Source organism: Odontesthes bonariensis, chromosome 23 (genome assembly GCF_027942865.1).
Source record: "Odontesthes bonariensis isolate fOdoBon6 chromosome 23, fOdoBon6.hap1, whole genome shotgun sequence".
Classification (NCBI taxonomy): domain Eukaryota; kingdom Metazoa; phylum Chordata; class Actinopteri; order Atheriniformes; family Atherinopsidae; genus Odontesthes; species Odontesthes bonariensis.
In genome coordinates this window covers 17258469-17279642 of record NC_134528.1, presented here as the reverse complement: position 1 = coordinate 17279642, position 21174 = coordinate 17258469, and the positions used below count along the sequence as shown (strand labels likewise).

The window sequence follows — 21174 nt, the reverse complement described above, 5'->3', positions numbered from 1 at the left end:
AAGGCGCCAGTTTGTGAGCGAGTTCTGATTGGTTAATAGTCGTTTCCGGTTGCGACGCTCCTCATTTGAAAAAGTGTTCGGTTAGAGGACTGTTAAGGACCTAGTCGCCATTGTTAAAAGGGGTTGTCTACAATGTTGCTAAAAGTGGAGCTAAGACAATAAAACAAACAAAAAAAAGGATTGACTCAAGAAAGTTGCTAATACTGGTAAGTGTTTACTAATAAACTTTTAAATAACTATTTAACCTCAGCTTGGAAAGTGACGTTATTTTGATAAGACAAACGTTTGTCATCCAACTTTAGCTTGTTCGGCAACTAAAGTCAATGTTACTGATGGAACTATGAATTGGATTAGCAATACTTTATTCCAGGAACCTTGGTGTTTGATTTGTCCAAGTTGCTTTGTTAGTCCGAACAATTTAGCAACTTTTTTTTATGTACAGAGGAAATTTATACATAAGGGAGGTTAGCTTTTTTGCTTATGAACGGTCTCCAGGCCTGCTCAGGCCATTGTTTTTGAGATTTCAAACATGGCTCAACGTGCGACTGTATCGGATGGTGGAAACAAGAAGGCCTCCAGGGTTCGGGTAGCAGTTCGTTTGAGACCCTACATGGTCAATCAAGATGAAAAATCCGAGGGACCGTGTGTTAGAGGCCTGGACTCCCAGAACCTGGAAATCATCAACTGGAGAAATGCAACAGAAACCGTCAAGTACCAGTAAGTGTCGCCATTATCTTCCCCGCTAGTGTTTTGTTTGTAGGATATTTAACCCTCGTCCAATATCATACATTAAGGGTGCTTTTGGTTGCTCCTACAGTTTTGACGTTTTCCATGGTGAGCAAACGACGCAGAAAGAGGTTTTCCTCGCATCAGTAAAGCCCATCCTACCACACATACTGAACGGACAGAATGCCAGTGTGTTTGCTTATGGGCCGACTGGAGCTGGTACGTAGAAGCAAATTATTTCACCATAAACCGTTAAAGTTGGTTATATAGATGTATTCGCAGTGGGTTTATAAATGTTTGGGACTCTTTCATAGGCAAGACCCACACCATGTTGGGAAGTCCAGAGCAGCCAGGTGTGATCCCTCGAGCCGTTTGTGAGGTCTTTAACCTGGTCAATGCTAAGGATGAGGATGACGGGTGGGACTACAAGATTGGCATGTCCTATCTGGAAATTTATAATGAGAAGGTTTGTATATTTGGCTACAGATGCATTCAATCACCCACAAACACTTCACAATTTGCACACGACTGAACAATTTATTCAGTTTGAAAGTGGACAGTTTTGTCAGAAATGGTTGTCATAATTTTTGACTAACGGCTTTCATGTCTAATACTAAAATGCCCTTTTTGAAAATGCTGATCATAAAGTAAAAGACTCTGCAACATTTGTGCAGTGATAGTACCAGTGAAACTGAAGTTGAACTAGCTCTGCATTCGTCCAGCATAGCACCTAGTTCAGGTTGGTTGAGAGGTGAAATTCTGATTCTGTCCGACTTGATGAACATATGATTAATTTTTTTAACTGAGTGTGAGCTGGCAGCTTCCATACTGACTCACTGGTTCTTTCTCTCAGTAGGATTGCCCATCAGTTTCCCAGCCTCCATGTGAACCACGACCATGGGTCTATGTGTGGTTCTGTGACTTATTTTGGGATCGTGCTCACTCGGCAAAAATGTATTTCCTCCAGGGTGTCATGTTTCATTGCTGCTGATTGAGAGCTGGAAATAACAGTGACTACTGCAGTCATTTGACTGGAGACAAACTGCAGTTTGTGGCCTTATGCATTGAAGACGAGCCATGTGTAAAATGTCTATTGAAATGTTTTTTGTTCAGTGTGAAAGGCACTTTGAGGCATTAAGTGTTTTTCTCATAACTTCATAACCCCTCCATCTCCTTAAACTTTGAATTAAACCGGTTGTTCCTGTTTTTGTTTTTCATCATTTCAACCTGTATAATGACATTGTGTAATTATCCCAACTTCCCTCTTCCTTTCTCTCAGGTCCTAGATCTTCTATCGCCAAATTCCCATGATTTGCCCATCAGAGAGAACAAGGACAAGAACATTCTTATCCCTGGCCTCACCCACACAACCATCTCCTCCTTCGCAGACTTTGACAAACACTTTGTCCCTGCCACCCTCAATCGTACCACAGCTTCTACCAAACTAAACCAGCGCTCCAGTCGCAGTCACGCTATCTTGCTTATCAAGGTTTGACAATATTTGATCAACATATATTTATCATCCAGAGATCAGTTTTGTGTATTTATCTGCTCTGTATGTATATCACGTCTATGGTCAAACAGCATCTTAAACAGGTCGTGGTCTTTGAGTAGTAGACCAAGATTTGGTAGCTGGTGCTAAAATTGATTCTCTCTTGGAACACTCCCACTAGCATTTTCTGGGCCTTTTGGGACTACACGAAGAGATACAAACTGTTGTTTCCTATCCTTTTTAATATATATTTTTTTCAAATTCATTCTTATTCTTTGTCTTCGATATCTAATATCCCACCTGTGTTAAATGTAAGGTTTGTTTTTGTTTGTTTGTTTGTTCACTCACTTTTCATCCTCTAACCTGCATTTCACCTTCTTTCCCCATCTGACTTGTATCATTGCTCCTTCTCCAACTTTCATCTTTTCAACTATCTAGGTCGTGCGGACTCAGCGTGCCTTACCATACCGACAACAGACGGGGAAACTTTACCTGGTAGACTTGGCTGGGTCTGAGGACAATCGCCGCACTGGCAACCAAGGCCTCCGTCTGAAAGAAAGCGGCGCCATCAACCTGTCTCTTTTCACACTCAGCAAAGTGGTGGACTCTCTTAACTCTGGCACAGCCATCCGTGTACCGTACAGAGACAGTAAACTCACACGACTGCTGCAGGACTCTCTGGGAGGCTCGGCTCACTCTGTCATGATCACCAATATCGCACCAGAGTACAGTTATTATTTTGACACTTTTAGTGCGCTGAACTTTGCAGCCAAATCCAAGCTCATTGTGAACAAGCCATTCACGCGTGAAACTGTCGCCATGCCTGTGCTTCCAGGTGAGTGACACTGGGGGAGGAAATTAAATGCTTTTAATGGCAAATGACTTTGAAAGTTAAAATGAAACTGAATAAGCAGAGGGGGAGCAGGGCTTTGTTAGGATTGATCAATGAGCCAGTAGGGGGCACTCATGTCACATCCCATAGGATGATGGCCAAACATGAATGCTGAATCTCTTCCTTAAAGCTTTTGTCTAATACATTTTGCTTCTGTTCCCATGGCTTCAACTCAGGCCATCTTCCAAGTTGCTTCACACAGAGACTCTGTGTACTAAATACCAAACTGTTCAATTTCCCCTCTGCCTTATTTCCAGTTAAGCGAGCCAGAGAGGAGCATACGGCGGGAGGTTCTGGCACTGAGCCACACAAGAAGAAGCAGAAAGATGAGAAGAAAGCAGAACAGGATGGTTCCTCACCGTCGGCTCATCACCAAAGGTTAGACTATATAGATACAGACTTATAGATTACTTTTTGTCACTAATCAGACTTGTCAGAACTGTAATTGCTGACTAAGCAAATGCTTTTGCCCAATGTAACCACATTGAATTAAATTTCTTCTGCTGCATCTCATCCAGACAACAGCAGCTTAAACAGGCCAAGGCCTCACAGCATAGTGAGCCAAGTTTTCTTTCTGCCAAAGCCAAGCTTCTGCAGCACTCTCATTGGGTACAGCTGCTATGCCTGCTGGGAAAAAGAAAAATGCTGCTCTTTTACCATCTGTTTATCAGGTGTCAGTCTATGCTGGGATGCATGACCTTTAAACTTCTGTTTTTAAAACGACTCATTGTTTGCCTGTTTTTTTTTTTTTTTTTCTCTCCTCAGTTTGTCAGAACCGTCGGTGATGGAAAGGCTAATAGCTCTGGAGAAGCTGATGATGAGCTGCCAGGACAAGGACCGACTGAGTGTACTTAAAGATGTGGCCCAGTCACGCAAAGAGATCCAGGTGAAGATGCACCTTCATCAAAATTTTGACTCTGATAATATCTGATCAGTCAGCCCTAAAATCCTTTTTTTTTTTTTTTTTTTTTTTTTGCAGGAGCTCAAAGAGAAACAGAGGGAGTTTGAAAACAAGGCCATGCTTCTTAGTCAGTTGGCAGGAGAAAAGTCTAATTCAACAGAGGAGCCTGCCTTCAAGAACGACTCAGCCCCCCTGCAGAGAAAACAGCTGACTGGCACAAAACCCAATAAGAAGCAGGCTGTTGTGCAACCTCTGCAAGGTCAGTTAGAAATGACTGAATCTATCAATGTCACCTCAAAGAACGGTTTCTTCCCTTTCCTTATCAAGAAATGATTTTAGTGTAATACCGTTACAAAGTGAAGAGATGAAAAGGCTTCCATATTAAGACGCGTCAGATACGCCTGTCTTCAAGCTGCCCCTGAATTAGCAGTTAAACACAAATATTTCAACTTTTCCTATTGTGCAATCGTCTATTAGTCTTTCTCCCTTAAAGAGTTGTGATCGTATGATTCCGTCATTTTGAATCACTGGAGGTATCGATGAGCTGCAACGCGATACTCGAGCTCGGTCTACAACACTTGAGCCGGGGACGATATCAAATGACGATGAGGAGGAATTATTTTTACGTCCCTCAGCAACTTGAGCTCATGCTTTTGACCTTGAAAAGATTATTTTATCACAACCAACATATATTAAATTTAGACTTTTTTGTTTTTTGTTTTTTCCTCTCAGAATGACTGAGCTTCTACTCTTGTCTGGTATTTTAAGTATAACATCTTGTGTGTGTGTGTGTGTTTTTCTCTCCTTCAGTGTCCCAGCTCCAGCCTCTTCAGCAGCTTGCAGTCGTCAAAAAACAGTCAGTCTGTGTCAAGAAGAAAGGGAAGAAGCTTTCAGACCTGGTTGAGGTCAGCATCTAAGCACCGACTGGTGTGCTTAGCCCGACACATTTGCAGAGTTGCAAGCATGAAATAATACAAGCTGACATGAGGCATTGGCTTTTTTTTTTCTTTTTTTAATACTGCTGGATGTCGCATTTATGGGTCAAAGCCTCTGTTTGAATAAGAAGTTTAAGAATAATACAGATGACAGTTATCAGTGATGCACATGATCTAATTGTGGAAAGTACATTGTTTTCTTTTTCTATCAGCCTCCAGATGGTAAAGAGAATATTAAGGAGAACTCGTGGGAGTCCCAGCTTGATACATCAGTTTTAGAACGTTCCAGAGAGAAAATACTGCAAATTTTAAATGCCGGCTGCCTTAAAGAGCTGAAAGGCCTTCAGCAGATTGGTGACAAGAAGGCAAAGCTCATTCTGGGCTGGAGGGAGATTCACGGCTGCTTCACAAAGGTTGGTAGTAAAAAAAAAAATAATAATAATCAAATCTAACATGGATCATGTTTCATCAAGCAGCTCACACTACAACTTGAGTGTGTGTATGTATATTGATTAATTGACTAATTGACTTGATGTTGGATTGCTATTTTGCAGTTGGAAGATCTGACAAAAGTCGAGGGTATGACAGAAAAGAGATTTTCAACCTTTATGAAGGTAAGCGATAAATGTATGAAAACCGCTTTTAAAAGCCTCGGGTCACCCGTTTTAGATGCAGCCATCTGGGATATTTGCAGGCATAGATTACCTGCAGAGGACGGACCTGAGGGATAAACGGTTAACGCCGTTCTGTTTCACTCACTTGTCAGTAAGCGGGGCCCCTGACTTGGTCTCAGGGGACTGTTGCGTTGGCTTCAAAACTTTCCCCTCATGCTGTTATACTTCAGTCAGAGTTTAGGAAGTGGGAGCGTCGTTTTCGCTCCACAGGTCACAGAGAGGCTACGTTTAACGTTTAGTTGAGAGCTCGTGCTCTTCACAGAATAGAGCACATTACGCATTTGGATGTCACATGACTTTCTCATCCAGCATCGGATGAAAATGTTTGACGTGATATGTGTGTTCGTTCCAGTGTGAATAATTACAAGAAGTTGCTTTAATCTAAACACACTGGGATGAGTTGTACTAGTTTTTTGTTTGATTGGCCATATGTTAAAAATGGCACAGGTACTACTGTAAACAAAACAGCAGACTTGCTGAGTACGATGGCTTCTACCTTTTTTTTTTTTTAGATATGGCTTTTCTTCAGTTCACTGTAGGATGTTTGAGGTTTTACTCTTTTAATCGTTGCTTGTTCTTATCTTTTGCAGGCAAATATCCTGAGCGCCATGGGGAAATGATTCCTTTTTTATATATTTTTAATCGACCCATGTTTTTTGTACATATTATAAAATCTTTTTCTTTTTTTTGTATATACTTTTTGGTTTTTCTGTTTTTGTAGGGACAGCTATGTCCTGCTGGTGGCACACGTGAGCTTTTTAATAAACCTTACATGAATTCAGTGCTTGTTGTTTTATTTCACAAGGGTAATAAATCTAATGTTCACCTTGCGGGTCCAATGTTACTCCTCATCGTCAACACCATGCCAGGTCATCAATCTCTGGATGCTTGTCGCCTGCTTCCAGTGTTAAAATAACAAACAAACAAAAAAAATGGACCAGTTTGTGATTTGATGCAGCGTCAGTGGATAAATATTGAATGCTGGAAGATTTTTTTATTTTTTTTCTCCCTTCTTAGGGTGTAGGCAGGATGATGCTATAATCCAACCCGCTTGCTCTCTCTGGCACGTAGTCTGGTGGATTTCACTTTTCCTTTCACATACACACACACACCCCTCCTCACTGATCCACCCCGTTATCCCGGAGACTCCCATCCATCCCGGCACACTGCGCCCGAGCCGAGGATGCGCGAGAACTGCAGCTTTTGTGTAACGCACATTAAGTGGTCGGATTTTTAAGACTTGCCGCACACGCTTGGAAGTCCACCGGGGATGAGAGATGTTTGTTCGCGTCTGATCTGAATTTCTATTTTAACATTTTTCCACCTGAGAATTACGTTCCCACGATGCCCAAACCAGGGACGACGCGGCTGTGGTGAGATAGACGCGGCAATAAATAATAAAAAAGAGGTCAGTTTGATTTATCTTTGCTCTTTTATTTCTCGTAATCCTCAAATATTATTTTGAACCATTTATTTTTACTATATTACTTCAAATCTATTCAAAGCGCCTTGCGTGCATTTTTTTTCTGCTTAACGCAATCTAGCAGCAGCCTCCTCTGCTGAATACAAATCAACAGCGACAGGCTAATTAAAAAGAATCCTCCTTCCCTGCTTCTGAGTATTTGTCCTTTGTGCTCATCCTTTGTGCTGTGTCCTTTAGCTTTTGTTCCGAGCCCAGTGACCGGCCACCATATGCCAGTTAGCGGTTGTGTACACATGATGAAATAAAGCTATGTACACACCTGCATGGAGACTATGGCTGCCACTATCGCTTCAAAGGAAGCTGCCTCCATCTGCCATGCCTTTGTACTCCCTGTGTCATTGTGACCTGTTTTTTTTTTTTTTTGTGCCTTACCTGAAAAGACCATCTGCTATTCTAATGAGCTCTGAGCACATTTAGGCCTTATTTAGAATGAATCGTGCTCACATTTTTTTGTTTTGTTTACTATTCAGCAATAAGAGATACGTGATTAATGTGCGGATTAATGTCATCTGATGTCAAAGTGGATTATGGCGATACTGAGCCTGCATTCAATTTGGAAATGAGCCGAAAACGGAATTTCAGGGACTGTAATACCAAGATATATATTTATAGAATGTAGAAATGGAGAAAATGGGTAGGAAAAAAACGATAAATGAAAATGCAACACCAGCAGTACAGTGCTGGGAAACCTAGGAACCCCCCCCCCCCCCCACACACACACACACAATCTGTAAACCTGCAACCTTCAACCTTTCAACATGTAAAATAAGGAGTTCCTCTGTGAAATACTGGAGCAGAATCATTGCCTGATTTACAAAAAACAGATTAAGCGTGCGCTCTCCTTTCTGTCAAGATGCAGAATCAAGTGAATGTACATTAGGTGACTGGAAAGTCTGAAATTTAAAGCTGTATTAATGATAGCGGTGGTTGTTCCTTAAAGCTAAGAGATTCTGTTAAACCTCGCTCAGACTTCTTACACAAACCGGTTGCTTGGCTAATACAAACTGAATTTGCTGCAGGTAATCTATAAGATTGTGTTTTTTTTTTAAACTATTTTGCAAATTTGAACTAATTCATATTTGCAGACACGTGTCTTGTTCTTACATACTCACCATGACACAAAACAAAAGCCCTGAATCCAGGGCAACAGCAGTGCTGAGTGGAATCAATGCTGATACAAGCAGATGGCTATGGAGGATAACAGTGGACAGACAGATGTCAGAATGAATTGTCTGCTGGCACTCTGGGGGAGGCTTCTGAGCAAACTAAATTGGAAGGAGCCTGCTGTTGCAAAGCAACATCACAAGTGTAACTCTGTGTGAAACCAGGTTCAGAGACCTACTTTGTAACCTCAGCAACTAACGCAGGCCGCTTGGTGATGTAAATAACAACAGTCTTTGAGAGATACTTCAGTCTGAACCTGGTCATAGTTTTTCGCTTTGATGGGGATATCCTCACAAGATGTGCATCCTCAGCCATGGCGATTTTGTGAGCAACATTTCCATTTTCCCCTTTTACTTATGCTCCACATGGAAAACTCAATTAAGTAGTTTTTTGGCACAATTCTGTCGACAGACTAACTGCAAAGCCATGGAATCGATCTTGATTTAGAGAGACGATTGTTGTCTATAGGTTTGATTTTTATCTTTTAAAATTGCCATTGTTTAAAAGCAAATGTCAGATTTCCACCACCCTCGCCACTGATTTTTGTACAATCCCCAGGCATGAGCCAGGGAGCAGCCCCTGTTTATAACTATGGCTAAAGCTACTTTCTGGACCCCGCAGGTGTAACTACAGGCAGCACACACAGGACTGGACAAGTTGCTGAAAGTATGGCTGTGAATATGATGCCAGCTCCCACAATTTGGCAAGGGGAAGAACAACCATCCCTGCTGGATCAGGAGGATTCTCTGTCAGGCCAAGCCTCCGTCTCTGTGCCATGCCCACCGGTCCTGGGTGAAGAACTCCTCCTCAGCAGCAGCAGCCCAACTGGCACGAGGCCCCCCCGCAGCAAATCCAAAGGAGAGCTCGTTATAGTCATCAACGAGAAACTGAAGAACAGTAAGTAGCTCAGTTTGACCTCTCATTGAGGCAGCGGGTGGGTGGAGGCTGGGTCATACAGCTGCTTAGTCAGCTTGCTCAGGGAAAGTCAAATCCCACTGCATGAATGAGCTCCTGGGAGAGTACACACACACACACACACACACACACACACACACACACATACATTTACCTTGTGTTTGTCCTTTTCATCCTTCACGTGCAGGTAATGGGATCCACACAGTTCCTGCAGAGAGCACCTCTTCAGTTGTCTCCTCCCCTCCCAGAAGACAACACTCAATCTCCTACCCTCATAACGGCAAGACCAGGAAGGGCAGCAGGGCAAGCTCTATCGGTTACACCGCCTTCTCGCCCAGGCCGTCAATTTCGCGACACTCCAGCATCGCCACAAACCCCCCCTTGGACCGCACCAAGGTCAAAGACTACCTCCTCCTGTCCGTGCTGGCCTGCTTCTGTCCCGTCTGGCCCATCAACATTGTTGGATTTGTCTACTCAATCATGGTAAGAAGGAGTCGGTTTGTGGCTTAGACAAACATGAATCTGTTGTAAAACTGAAGCTGACAGATTGTTCGATCTTCTCCTTCAGTCTAAGAACAGTCTCGAGCAAGGGAACCTGGACGGCGCCGTGCGTCTGGGACGTGTGGCCAAGATGCTCTCCGTGGTGTCACTAGTAGGAGGGACGGTCATTATCATCGCCTGCATTGTCAACCTGGCCAGTGAGTGTCCCAAATCTGACCTATAAACCCTAACCACATCTCTTTACCCTCTCTGTAACTGTGCCCAGCTGACTCTCTCCTCTGAATTCCTCTGTTGTGATCCTCCTGGCTCAAAAGCCTGTTACTGTCTCTATTTATTCCATCATGATGTAGTATATCTATTCACTGTTCCATCTGTGTTTGCACCATATGTCTCTAGTCCCAGTGCCTGCATGCATCTTTATGCACTGAGGCACTTTAGGCTTTAGAAACACTACATGAAGAGTGTAATGAGACCTTAAATCTACATTTTTATGACCATACTTGCAGATGTAACCCACTGCATGCCTCAGTTTGCCTGTAGAGTGGTATGTGTCTGTTTTACCCTGTATGCTTGTACCATATGTGAAATCTTGTTCCTGTACCATATGTGTACTATGCATGTCAGTGTGTGAGTTATTCACAAGCTGAAAAAAATGTACATTTATTGTACCTTTCAAATAAAGGGATTCTGATAACAGATCAGTGATCATTTCAGTGACTTGCATAGAAAGGGATTAGTATTTGTTTTGCACAAATGATGTGTATTTAAACATAAAGGTGAGGGTTAACTCAGTTAAATAAATTATTCTTTGCCTTTTCATTTCATTTCAGTTCAAGCAGACATTTGTCTTTACCTTTGAGTGCGCACACTTGCAGCCAGTTGGGTCTCATTAAGCCAAGAGATGTTCTAATTAGCCCAATGACTGGAAGAGCAGTTGTAGACACAACTTGAGTTTTAGACCACTGGGACTCAGCAATCCTTGTTTTTCTCATTATGTAACTGTCCTCTGTGGTCTGTGAACGTTTATACATCCATATTAGGCTGCAGAATATACAGCTCTAACTAATACGCTTCCTTTTCTTTTTTTAGTAAATGTGAAAACCTGAGTTTCATCCCAGGATGAAACTGGATAAGACAACTGACCGTCTGGCCCGCACCTGCACCACCATCTTTACCACCTAGTCATTACCTGGATGTGTGACAAATATGCACCCGATATGCAGCGCTTACTTGTATTTCTGTAATCTATATATGATCCCTTTTGCTAATGGAAGAACGTAAAGTATGCAAATGCTGCTACTCTCAGCGTGGCGTGAGGGGGGGTGGTCTGTCTCATGTTAAATGGAGAAGGGAGTAGGCAGACTGATCAGTTCCTTCCTATTCTAGTCAACACATTCAGAACGATTTTAAAGAACGACACAAACCCTTTGAGAATCCAATCACTACCTGCAGAACTGGTGCACTAGAAAACCGAGAGGCCTCCCAGCGTCAGCTACATATACAAGCCCCTACAAAATGTCCGCCAAGTCCACCCCTCACTGCACCAACAACAGGACGCATCAGCTTGCCGTTAAATCCCCTCAGACACACACGGAGAGGCTGTGGGATTCATGTTGCAGTGGGAATCAAACAACAGAAATTCATCCATTCCCCAGACAGAGAAGAAACACTTTGAACCACCCTATGTCCTCTTGTTCCAGACTGTCCTCTGTGACTTTCACAACTCTGGTGCCCTACATCTTGTGTTTGAGAGTGAGTGTACGGGTGGCAAAAGAGGATGAAAGAGAGGCTTACCAAGGACCAGCTATGGGTGCTACAATGGAGGGGATTATGGAAAGTCTCACACAGAAGGCACTGTCTTCTCTGCAAGGAAAAATATGTGCCAAATAAATGAATTTAGGGGGAAAGTTTCTTGCTGAGTTAAGACCCAACTCTGGTCACTGAGGAAACTGAAATGAGACTTTACTCCTCTGCAGCTTTACTGTATATCTACTCTACACTACTGACTACTGTGAGCTGGGAAAGGGTTGATTAAAGCAAACCAACTGTAGCAAATCATCTATAACGTCATCTATAACCTACCTTTTGATAATGTTTGTAAAAGATCCTTTTGAAACTGAGATCTATTTCCTAACCTGATGCTCTCGAAGTGGCACTGCTGACAGATGAAGGTAGACTTGTGTGTGTGGGCATCATTATTTGGTTAACAAATTCAATAGCTTGTTGTTGTTGTGGCTGTAGCCTCAGTTTCCATCCACAGGTGCTTATAAATCAGACACACTGTGGCATTATTGTCCCTTAAAAGACCTTGAATGGTTGATATTATCCCAGATGTGTCAGAACCTTTACGTATGTATGTATGTATGTAATATGACGGTTCAGACGTGGCTTTGTGGATGAGAACTTTTAAGTCGAACTAAGTAGCGTTAGTTTGAAGAGCTCATTTTAAAGTATGGTTTGTTATTCTTATGATACTCCTGTTTGTCTTTAACTAACCTCTAATCTTTATCTACCTGTGATTCTCACTGTGATCTTCAACAACTGGGTCATCAAGACCAGATGAAACCCCTTATTTACTGTGACCTGGATTTTCAATCATGTACAGACATGACTTCAGAGTCTAATCACAAGGTTTTCTGTAACAACTGATATGGAAAATTTTCTTTCTTATAATGTAAATTTAATTGTAATCGATAACTGTATGTATTCTGCAGATATAAATTTCAATATTGTGATAATTCTCTAGTTGATATAAGTTAGCATTATGTAGTCATGATCTAACGTAGGCACAGAAACTGTCAGCTAGTGCTCTGACAGTCATTGTATTCTCAGCTAGCTTCTATAATCTTTGTGGTTCGTGGAATGTTGTGGATTTTTATTCATGTATGATGATAGTAAATTGAAAAGGTAAGATGGAACTTGGATTATTATTCTTCTGCAGCACATTCATAATAAAGACACAATGCATGTGACATGTTTTCACTGTTGTAATGATGAGATAAAGTGCAGCAGCAGATTGAAGAGATTTTGTCTTTGAGCGTCAAAAGTGAGAGATTTCCAGAGAGCTTAGCCCGCTGAGGAGAGATTGCGTTTTGCAATTAAGCACATGAGAGTAGAAGAAGAAAAAAAAAGTCGGCTGGGGTGGAGTATTAGTGGGTGTATTTTTAAGTCTTGTGATCGTGTTTAAGCTGCAGTGATGCAAAGCGCCTGTTGTTGGCAGGCAGAGGAGCAGAGACAGCAGGAAGAGCAAAATGCTGAAAGGTGCAGCTCAGAGCCAAGGAAACACACTCTGATGGACTGTAATGAGAACTTAAGTCTCAGATGAGTTCTGCAAAATCAAAGAAAAATAAGCCTCATCATTTCTAAACTCTGAAAGTAGCTCTTTCCAATGGGTGTGCAGTCCTTCCTCTTTCATAATCCTAAGGAGAGCACAGAACAAGCCTCATTTTTCCAAAATGAAAAGAAAAATATTTTTGGAATAGTGACATTTACTGAAGGTACAGCACTTTCTACATAATATTACTATAAATGAGTTCTGGAGATTAGTTTGATAGTCATGACAGAAGATTAAAAAGAAGCCGATTAATAGTTTAATAAAAATTTGAGTATTTTGGTTTTTCAAGGAATAAGATACAAGTAATCTACAAGTAACACTTCTGTTGTTTTGCTTGGGTCTGCATGCGAATAGCAGCTAACACTGAAAACATTGTCGATGTTAGAATGTAAAATGTTGCTAATGAACAATTAAACACTATCAAAGCCTTTTCATCCTGACAGGGACTCAAATGTTGGCACCAAATTTCACGCCATAGTTGTTTTTACTTTTCACTTACAACCAGGGATTTGAACTGCAAGGGAGCACCAGAGGGAAGACATAAGACTATTCATCCTGATAGCTCGAATGAAAACTTCAGACAGAAGTCCATATCTGCTTCAAATGCTGAGATAATGTATGCCAGTCTGAAATAAAGTGGTGACCAAACAACCAATATGTACAACAGAACAACTTGTACAGCAGTACAGCTAGCTAGCATCAGTGAAAATGGCATACTTTACTTTGCTCCATGCTTGTTAAATGTGTCCTTTTGCTGCACCTTATGTATGCACCCTAATTAATGTCACAGTAATCTCAAAATCTTAAGGTATCAAAATGATCAAGGTTCATTGTCATGGCTTTGGGGTTTTTCAATCAGCCTGATTGTTTCTAGTATCAGTGTAATTAATTGTAATCATAATCCAATCAAATCCAATTAATTAGATTAAAAATTAGTCCAATTCTTATATAGAAAGCCAATTCAAAAGCAATATCCTAGCTAAGGAAACCAAACCAAATAAAAATAAAATATGTATACCAGAACAAAAGGCAAAACAAACCAACTGAAACGCAGAAGAGATATAAAACAAAGAAACTAGGAGACATGACATAAAGATAAAATGGCACAAAATAAACCCAAAAGAACTTAAAAAATGCAGTGGTTGGCTTAGATAGAACATGTGACTAAAACTGACTTGCAACAGCTAATAAATTAAAAAAGTTAAATGAGTTAAATATGAGATTTGAAAAAAAAAAAAAAAGAGGTGCAATGTAACCACAAAGGACACAGAGTATGACACAGTGATGCAGTACAACTAAAACTGTGCTGCACACTGACCAGAAAATGATCCAAACCAGACACAAACGGGCCGAAATGTCAGACTGACATGGAATCCTAAATGAAAATAAACTGACAGCAGTGATACAAACTGACCAAACTGAAAAAGACGCACAAAGCCACAAATAAGCAGCTAAAACTGGGCCACAAAAATAAAACACAAAGTAACCAAAATGGGAGCGGAGAGGAATGCAAAACAATGCAACACAAAGAGTGTAAAGTGAGCATCAGCAACATACGCTATAATGATAATTATAGTTCATACATTCATTCTTTTTTGGCTCACTAAGGAGGGGGAAAAAGAGCAGCTTTGACAGAAATACAGTAGCACCCCAACATGCGACAACAACATTCCCTGTCTCCTGTGTTAACATTTTGACAGCTAAGGTCATTTTTCTTTGTGTTCAGCTTATTCAGCAGAATATATGCAGTACAGTTGTTCTCGCAATGAAAGTGTTTACTAGATAGAGTCACATGCAGATGCAATAAGTGGGTCAGAGATGATCCAGCTGGGTCACGTAAACACTGAGGCTGCGAGTCAGTTTGGCGTTGTTTGGATGCATCATAATGGTATGTTGTCAGTCTGTATAGAAAATAATTAACTTGTGCCAACACTGCTCCCCTCTGGTGCAGGGAGAAGCAGGGCTTAAAAATAATCAGAATGAGTGATATGAGTGAGATTCGATACTTGGATGAATTGATGTGGATATCAGAAGTGAAATTAGATGTGTTTGAAACTCATAAAGCAAAAAATAATCCACCAGCAAGCATGCAAACTGGAACTCTGCAGAGGTCAGGGTCAGCTGCTCAATCATCCACTTAGTTTCTTTGAATGTTACTCATTTGTACTGACAGTCAGCTGGATCTGACACATGTCAACTGGGGGCTGAGGTCACTGTTTGCTGCAAAAATGAGGCCACAAATATGGAAACTATTTTTCCATCACGTCACGCGAGGGGCCATAATTAATACGGTGTGTTAGATTAGTAACTTTTCTGCTGCGACAAACGCAATTAAAAGAGATCATCTGTGTTGAAAGTTGCATAATTATGCTTTTACACTCCAAAAATCTTTGAAGAAAGGCAGCCAGGCAAAAGATCTTTCACATTAAAAATGCCCTGAAAATGAACCAACCAAATTGAACTCAGTCATCATTAATGTGATTATTCACTTCACCAGTTACATGAACTTCTTTCAGCGGAGAAGAGCTTTTAATTTTGCACTGATGTTTTTAGATATCATTTGTAACTTCTCTGCAGACACGATTAATAGTTAATGCAACACATTAACAAAGAAAAATTGGTCACAAAGTTCTGCTTTTCAGTGACCTTAAAACGGGCGGTGGATTTATTTGAAAAATGACGGTTTTCATCATTAAACTACATTTGTTTTAGTTAAGTACATTTAGGATGTGACACATGTGTATCTGTCTGACCTAACACTGTGCAACAGAGGGCAGCACAAGCTGCGTTCCATCAACGTGTCTGTTGATCAGGGGTTTGGCTGAGCATCACAGTCATGCCATATGTACGGTACAGATTGCACAGATACTGTGGATTATAAAAATCAGCACGTTGACCCACTTACTGTGGTATTCAACATCTACTAACTGTATCTAAAATAAACCGTTGTGACATTTCTTTATGTTCCTGATAAAAGATCCGAGTTTTTTAAAAAGAAAAAAGTTTCTAAACATACATTATGTCTTGGTAACAGAAGTCTGTCCCAGTTAGCAGCACAGAGTAGTTAACACATTGATGTTGCACAAAATCAGAGGGATTTCCATTATTAATATATAAACATAGAAACTTAATGCCTACTTACCTTGCCGGCAAAGTGTTTAACCAGGAGCGGCAAACTTTATGAGATCTGTGCAAATCTAATTGTGAACTGGCTTTTAATTGAGTATTCTTCATGGGGGTAGGCTGTTTTGGCCCATTATTACTGTACTGCACCACTGCCACACTTCAGCATCCACCCTGCTGCTTGCAACCCCTCGACCACAAACCCAGCTAGGTGGCACTAAAGCTCCTGTTATGCCTCAGTAATTAAAACTGCTTATCATGAAAAGGGATTTCAAGGCTCTGTCAATCCTCACTGAATTGTGTTTGTAATACTTTCATCCCTGTTTTACTTTATCTACAATATGCATGAGTGATCTCATCCTATGGAGTCTACACTAATCATTCGATATCAGCAGCAGCAGCTTTGCCTTTAAATGACTTGATTATTATCATGTTACCAGCTTTCCTGTCATGACATTACAAAGTTTACACAAAAACCCTTTTAGAGCATCAGACACTCGCTCTTATCCTTTTGCAGGAAGTCTTTTCTCAATCGGAGGAAAGTACTTTTTGAAACCATCAGAGGCCTTTCAGGGAATGTTAAAAAAAATGTTCTCTGAAAGGTTCTGTGCACAGCAATCCAAACCAAAGTAGAAAGATGTTTTAAAAATCTGTGTTTTCTTTAGGAGAAGCTCATTATAACTTCTAAATAGATACAATATGACCAGAGCTCTGCAGAATACTGGCATTAGTGTGGCGCCATTCTGGAAAAAGACCTTTATGGATCATTACCCTTAGGGCTCAGTGAAACCTTTTTCTTTTTCAAGCAGTTTGTGAGCTCTAGTGGCCTTTATCATCAGCAGAGAGATGACAGAAAAAAATGGTCAGAGAGCAGGACAGAGAGTAGCATTGAGCCAGGAGACGGGACTCAAACCCAAGCCTGCTATCACAAAGCCTATCAGCCCCCGCACAGTGGCTACTGGCATTCTGGAGAATTTTTAATAGATGCTCTGGAAGTTTTCTAAGCAGCTATTCTTTGCAAAAAATATTTTAAAAAGCTGACCTTCGGGGAACTTTTTTCAGAAGTTGCAGTGGTTATTCTGAGGTTATTCGGCTAACATTTGCACAACAATCCTCTCATCCAGATGGAGTTTGTTTGGATGCTGTTACATCTCCTGGCATTGATTATTTTACATTAATAAAACACATTCACATAATAAGTTTGTCTCTTATGCACATGTTCACATCCATGCACACACAGACATACAGGCACAAACATGTATTCACATACTTAGTACCACTAATACCAATAAGTTAAAGGACAAGACCGTTTTTTTGACATTGGGCCCTTGATTTCACATTATAACATGATGTTCTACTCACCCCTGCTTGTTGTTGGTAATTTGGAGCTGTTCCGAAGATATTCGAGAGGCGTCTGGCTGCTCTCTTGAGATATTCGGCCATGAAACGGTTTCCTATGGGCAACGTTATACAGGCACAAACTATGCTGTTTATAATTTATTAATTACTGTACACTAGCACTGATAACGTGGAGGTGCGTCGCTTACTTAAAAAAATCCGGGTTACTGTAATTTTGAATTTTAGCCGAATGAATAAATAGGCAGCAGGTCTGTGGGCTGTCTGTGGTAGTAGCACCACGAGGACGTCAGTAACACCCACTTTACGACAAAAATTCAAAATTACAGTAACCCGGATTTTTTTAAGTAAGCGACGCACCTCCACGTTATCAGTGCTAGTGTACAGTAATTAATAAATTATAAAAAGCATAGTTTGTGCCTGTATAACGTTGCCCATAGGAAACCGTTTCATGGCCGAATATCTCAAGAGAGCAGCCAGACGCCTCTCGAATATCTTTGGAACAGCTCCAAATTACCAACAACAAGCAGGGGTGAGTAGAACATCATGTTATAATGTGAAGTCAAGGGCCCAATGTCAAAAAAACGGTCTTGTCCTTTAAAGCCTATATGAAACACAGAGGAGTAAATTAAAATGCTAGAATCTGCAGTCTGAGTTCATCAACGTGCTGCCTTGATGAGTTGCCCACTAGATTCCTAAAGTCTGTGCTGAGCAGTTTGTTACCACAACTCGCTCATCTAGTCAACATCTCACTCCAGACTGGAATATTACCAAAGGCCTTAAAATCCGCTGTCATTAAGCCCCTTCTAAAGAAGAGCAATCTTGATGCCACAGTACTGAACAACCGGCCCATATCAAACCTGCCATTCTTAGGCAAAGTCCAAGAAAAAGTTGTATACCAACAGCTTAGTGACTTTCTCCTGTCTAACAATGCTTTTGATATTTTCCAATCAGGCTTTAGGCCCCACCACAGCACTGAGACAGCTCTGATCAAAGTGACAAATGACATCCGCCTGAACACAGATGCAAGTAAAGTCTCAGTCTTAGTTCTGCTGGACCTGAGTGCTGTCTTTGACACAGTTGACCATGCGACCTTATTACAGAGGTTAGAAGACTGGGTGGGAATCTCTGGTCGTGCTTTAAACTGGTTCAAGTCCTATCTGGAGGACAGGAAATATTTTGTTGAAATTGGTAACTGTGTCTCAGACCAAATGGCTATGACCTGTGGGGTTCCCCAGGGGTCAATCCTGGGACCCGTGCTGTTCAATCTGTACATGCTTCCACTAGGCCAGCTAATACGCAGCTATAATGTGTCCTACCACAACTATGCAGATGACACTCAGATCTACGTGTCACTGACGGCAGGAGAACACGGGCCTGTAGATACATTGTGTCACTGCATCGAACAGATCAGTGTGTGGATGCAAAACAATTTCCTCCAGCTAAACTCAGACAAAACTGAAATCATTGTCTGTGGCCCACAGAAACAAAGAGAAAGTGTTATCAGTCACCTTGAGACTCTCTCTCTAAAACCTAAATATCAAGTTAGAAATCTCGGGGTAATATTGGACTCAGACCTGAACTTTAACAGCCACATTAAATCTGTAACATCAGCAGGTTTTTACCATCTAAAAAACATTGCCAGAATCAAAGAAATAGTGTCTAAACCAGACTTAGAAAGACTGATCCATGCGTTTGTCTCCAGCAGGTTAGACTGCTGTAACGGCCTGCTCACTGGGCTCTCTAAACGGGCTGTAAGACAGCTGCAGTACATCCAGAACGCTGCTGCTCGAGTCCTGACTAGAACCAGGAAATACGACCATATTAGTCCAGTGCTCAGGTCTCTGCAGTGGCTTCCTGTCGCTCAGAGAATAGACTTTAAAACAGCTCTGCTTGTGTACAAGTCTCTTCATGGTCAAGCGCCAAAGTACATCTCTGACATGTTAGAGCCATATGAACCAACTCGGGTTCTGAGAACCTCAGGGAGGGGTCTCCTGCTGGTGCCCAGAGTCAGGACTAAACAAGGTGAGACTGCGTTTCAGTTTTATGCCCCTAAAATCTGGAACAGTCTTCCAGAAGATGTGAGACAGGCCTCAACTGACAATGTTTAAATCCAGGCTGAAAACAGTTCTATTTAGCTGTGCATATGACACCTGAAAGTTTTATCTGCACTCTTCACTTTTTAATTAATTAATGATTATTTTAATGGGTTTTAAAATTTAATTTTTTAAAATTTTTTTAATATAATTTTTTTTATTTCTTTTTAATGATTTTATTGCCTTCTTGTGATTTTATGTAGCTGTGAAGCACTTTGAATTGCCCTGTGTATGAATTGTGCTCTATAAATAAAATTGCCTTGCCTTGCCTAGAACTCACAACATAACATGTACACATACTCCTGCAAATACTATGCCTCATAGTCCAGACATTCGTGTTTTTGTTACATCAGAATAGTTTTTGTCACATACATTTAAGACACTGGATTTGAGAATCGATTTTATTGAGAAATTAAAGGTCACATCAGCTTCTCAATAAGCCTACATATGTGTGAGCAAGTCCTTGTTTGTTGTGTTTAAAGTCTTTGTGTTGACTTTTCAGACTGATTGTGATTCTGTTCATTTGATTTGATTATGTAGTATATTACTGGTCGGTTTAGTCTAGGAATTTTTTTATGTTATATTTTACTTTGGATAACACTTTTTGCTTTTTGTTACTAGTAATAAATTAAAAGAAAAAAAGGAATTCTGGTGTATTCCCTGTGTTTACAGCTCCCACAAAAGAAAGACATTTAGTGGTGAAGTTTGATCAAAGTCAGGAACAAACAGTGACTAAGATGAAACAGTAGAAGCCTTCTCTCCTTTCGCACAGAGCTTCTTTCCCTCTCAGGCTACAGGAGAAAATGCACAATAATTACAAACTGTACAGCTGCAACCTGTCCCACCAGTTTCTCTTACCCTTCATTTGAAATTTAGATGGAGCTTCGGTGTCGACACCCATTACTCTGCTTCTGAGAGATTCAGCCAGTTCGTGATGAGCCTTAAAGCATGATGTTGTTTCCATTCAAATTCTTTGACTTACAGAAATAGAGTAACTGTGTGTTTAAAAAAAAAAAAACACTGATCTCTGACCTGCCTGTCAGAGTTCAGGATCAAGCTGAAAGTTCAACAGAGCTCTCTGATTCCAGTGAGAAAAAACAATAAGGGATACGAATCAAACACTGGTCTTGTTAAGAGTTCAGCTTGATCCAACATCAAATTTGCCAAAAATGTAGCTCTCAAGGAAAGTGAATGAAATTAAAATCTTTATTTATGTGCGTTTCAGAACAGGCTGAAGGAAGTTTGGAGCTGCTTATCTAACAGTGGTCGGGGTAAATTTGCATTCGCTAATGGAATGACATCGCCAGGTTGTTGTAGTAAGAATATTCTTCTAACTGCTTTAAGTATTGACATTTTCAAAAAGGGGAAGGGGCTCCACATTAGTAATAAAATAAAGTTTAAAACCAAAATGTTTTAAGGCTATCAACTCAGTGGGAATACCATTTTACTTCAATGCTCACAGCTCTACTAACCCCACAAGACCTTTGAATAATGACTGTGTGTGGGCGGATTTGCGTATATGTAAACATATTCTTGCTGTTTATGTTGACATTTTAATTCCTGCATCGTATGTTTGACTGCG

The 21174-nt window shown here is 40.8% G+C and overlaps 2 protein-coding genes across 4 annotated transcripts; both read left to right on the top strand.

Moving 5' to 3' along the window:
* Positions 1–92: 92 nt before the first annotated feature.
* On the top strand, positions 93–6401 carry kif22 (kinesin family member 22). 2 transcript variants are annotated; one of them, XM_075457086.1, is made up of 13 exons: positions 93–206; positions 506–717; positions 818–945; positions 1041–1192; positions 2006–2215; positions 2657–3053; positions 3368–3488; positions 3876–3996; positions 4090–4270; positions 4822–4916; positions 5159–5359; positions 5501–5560; positions 6211–6401. In XM_075457086.1, exons 2-13 carry the CDS (start codon positions 530–532, stop codon positions 6238–6240), a joined length of 1884 nt encoding a protein of 627 aa, XP_075313201.1. In that variant the 5' UTR covers positions 93–206; positions 506–529; the 3' UTR covers positions 6241–6401. The 2 variants fall into 2 exon arrangements, with proteins under 2 accessions (XP_075313201.1, XP_075313200.1); XM_075457085.1 differs by having other exon boundaries at positions 496–717.
* A 248-nt stretch (positions 6402–6649) lies between these two features.
* prrt2 (proline-rich transmembrane protein 2) lies at positions 6650–12655 on the top strand. 2 transcript variants are annotated; one of them, XM_075457211.1, is made up of 5 exons: positions 6650–7028; positions 8889–9164; positions 9370–9665; positions 9751–9880; positions 10773–12655. In XM_075457211.1, the coding sequence occupies exons 2-5, from the start codon at positions 8936–8938 to the stop codon at positions 10787–10789; spliced, it is 672 nt and encodes a 223-aa protein (XP_075313326.1). In that variant the 5' UTR covers positions 6650–7028; positions 8889–8935; the 3' UTR covers positions 10790–12655. The 2 variants fall into 2 exon arrangements, with proteins under 2 accessions (XP_075313326.1, XP_075313325.1); XM_075457210.1 differs by lacking the exon at positions 10773–12655 and having other exon boundaries at positions 9751–10363.
* Positions 12656–21174: the final 8519 nt, after the last annotated feature.

Coding starts and splice junctions, on each gene's coding strand:
- kif22 (XM_075457086.1), top strand. CDS start 530: ATGGCTCAACGTGCGACTGTATCGGATGGTGGAAACAAGAAGGCCTCC. Junction 946..1,040: donor TTATGGGCCGACTGGAGCTG/GTACGTAGAAGC, acceptor ACTCTTTCATAG/GCAAGACCCACACCATGTTG. Junction 5,360..5,500: donor TTCACGGCTGCTTCACAAAG/GTTGGTAGTAAA, acceptor GCTATTTTGCAG/TTGGAAGATCTGACAAAAGT.
- prrt2 (XM_075457210.1), top strand. CDS start 8,936: ATGGCTGTGAATATGATGCCAGCTCCCACAATTTGGCAAGGGGAAGAA. Junction 9,165..9,369: donor CAACGAGAAACTGAAGAACA/GTAAGTAGCTCA, acceptor CTTCACGTGCAG/GTAATGGGATCCACACAGTT. Junction 9,666..9,750: donor GATTTGTCTACTCAATCATG/GTAAGAAGGAGT, acceptor CTTCTCCTTCAG/TCTAAGAACAGTCTCGAGCA.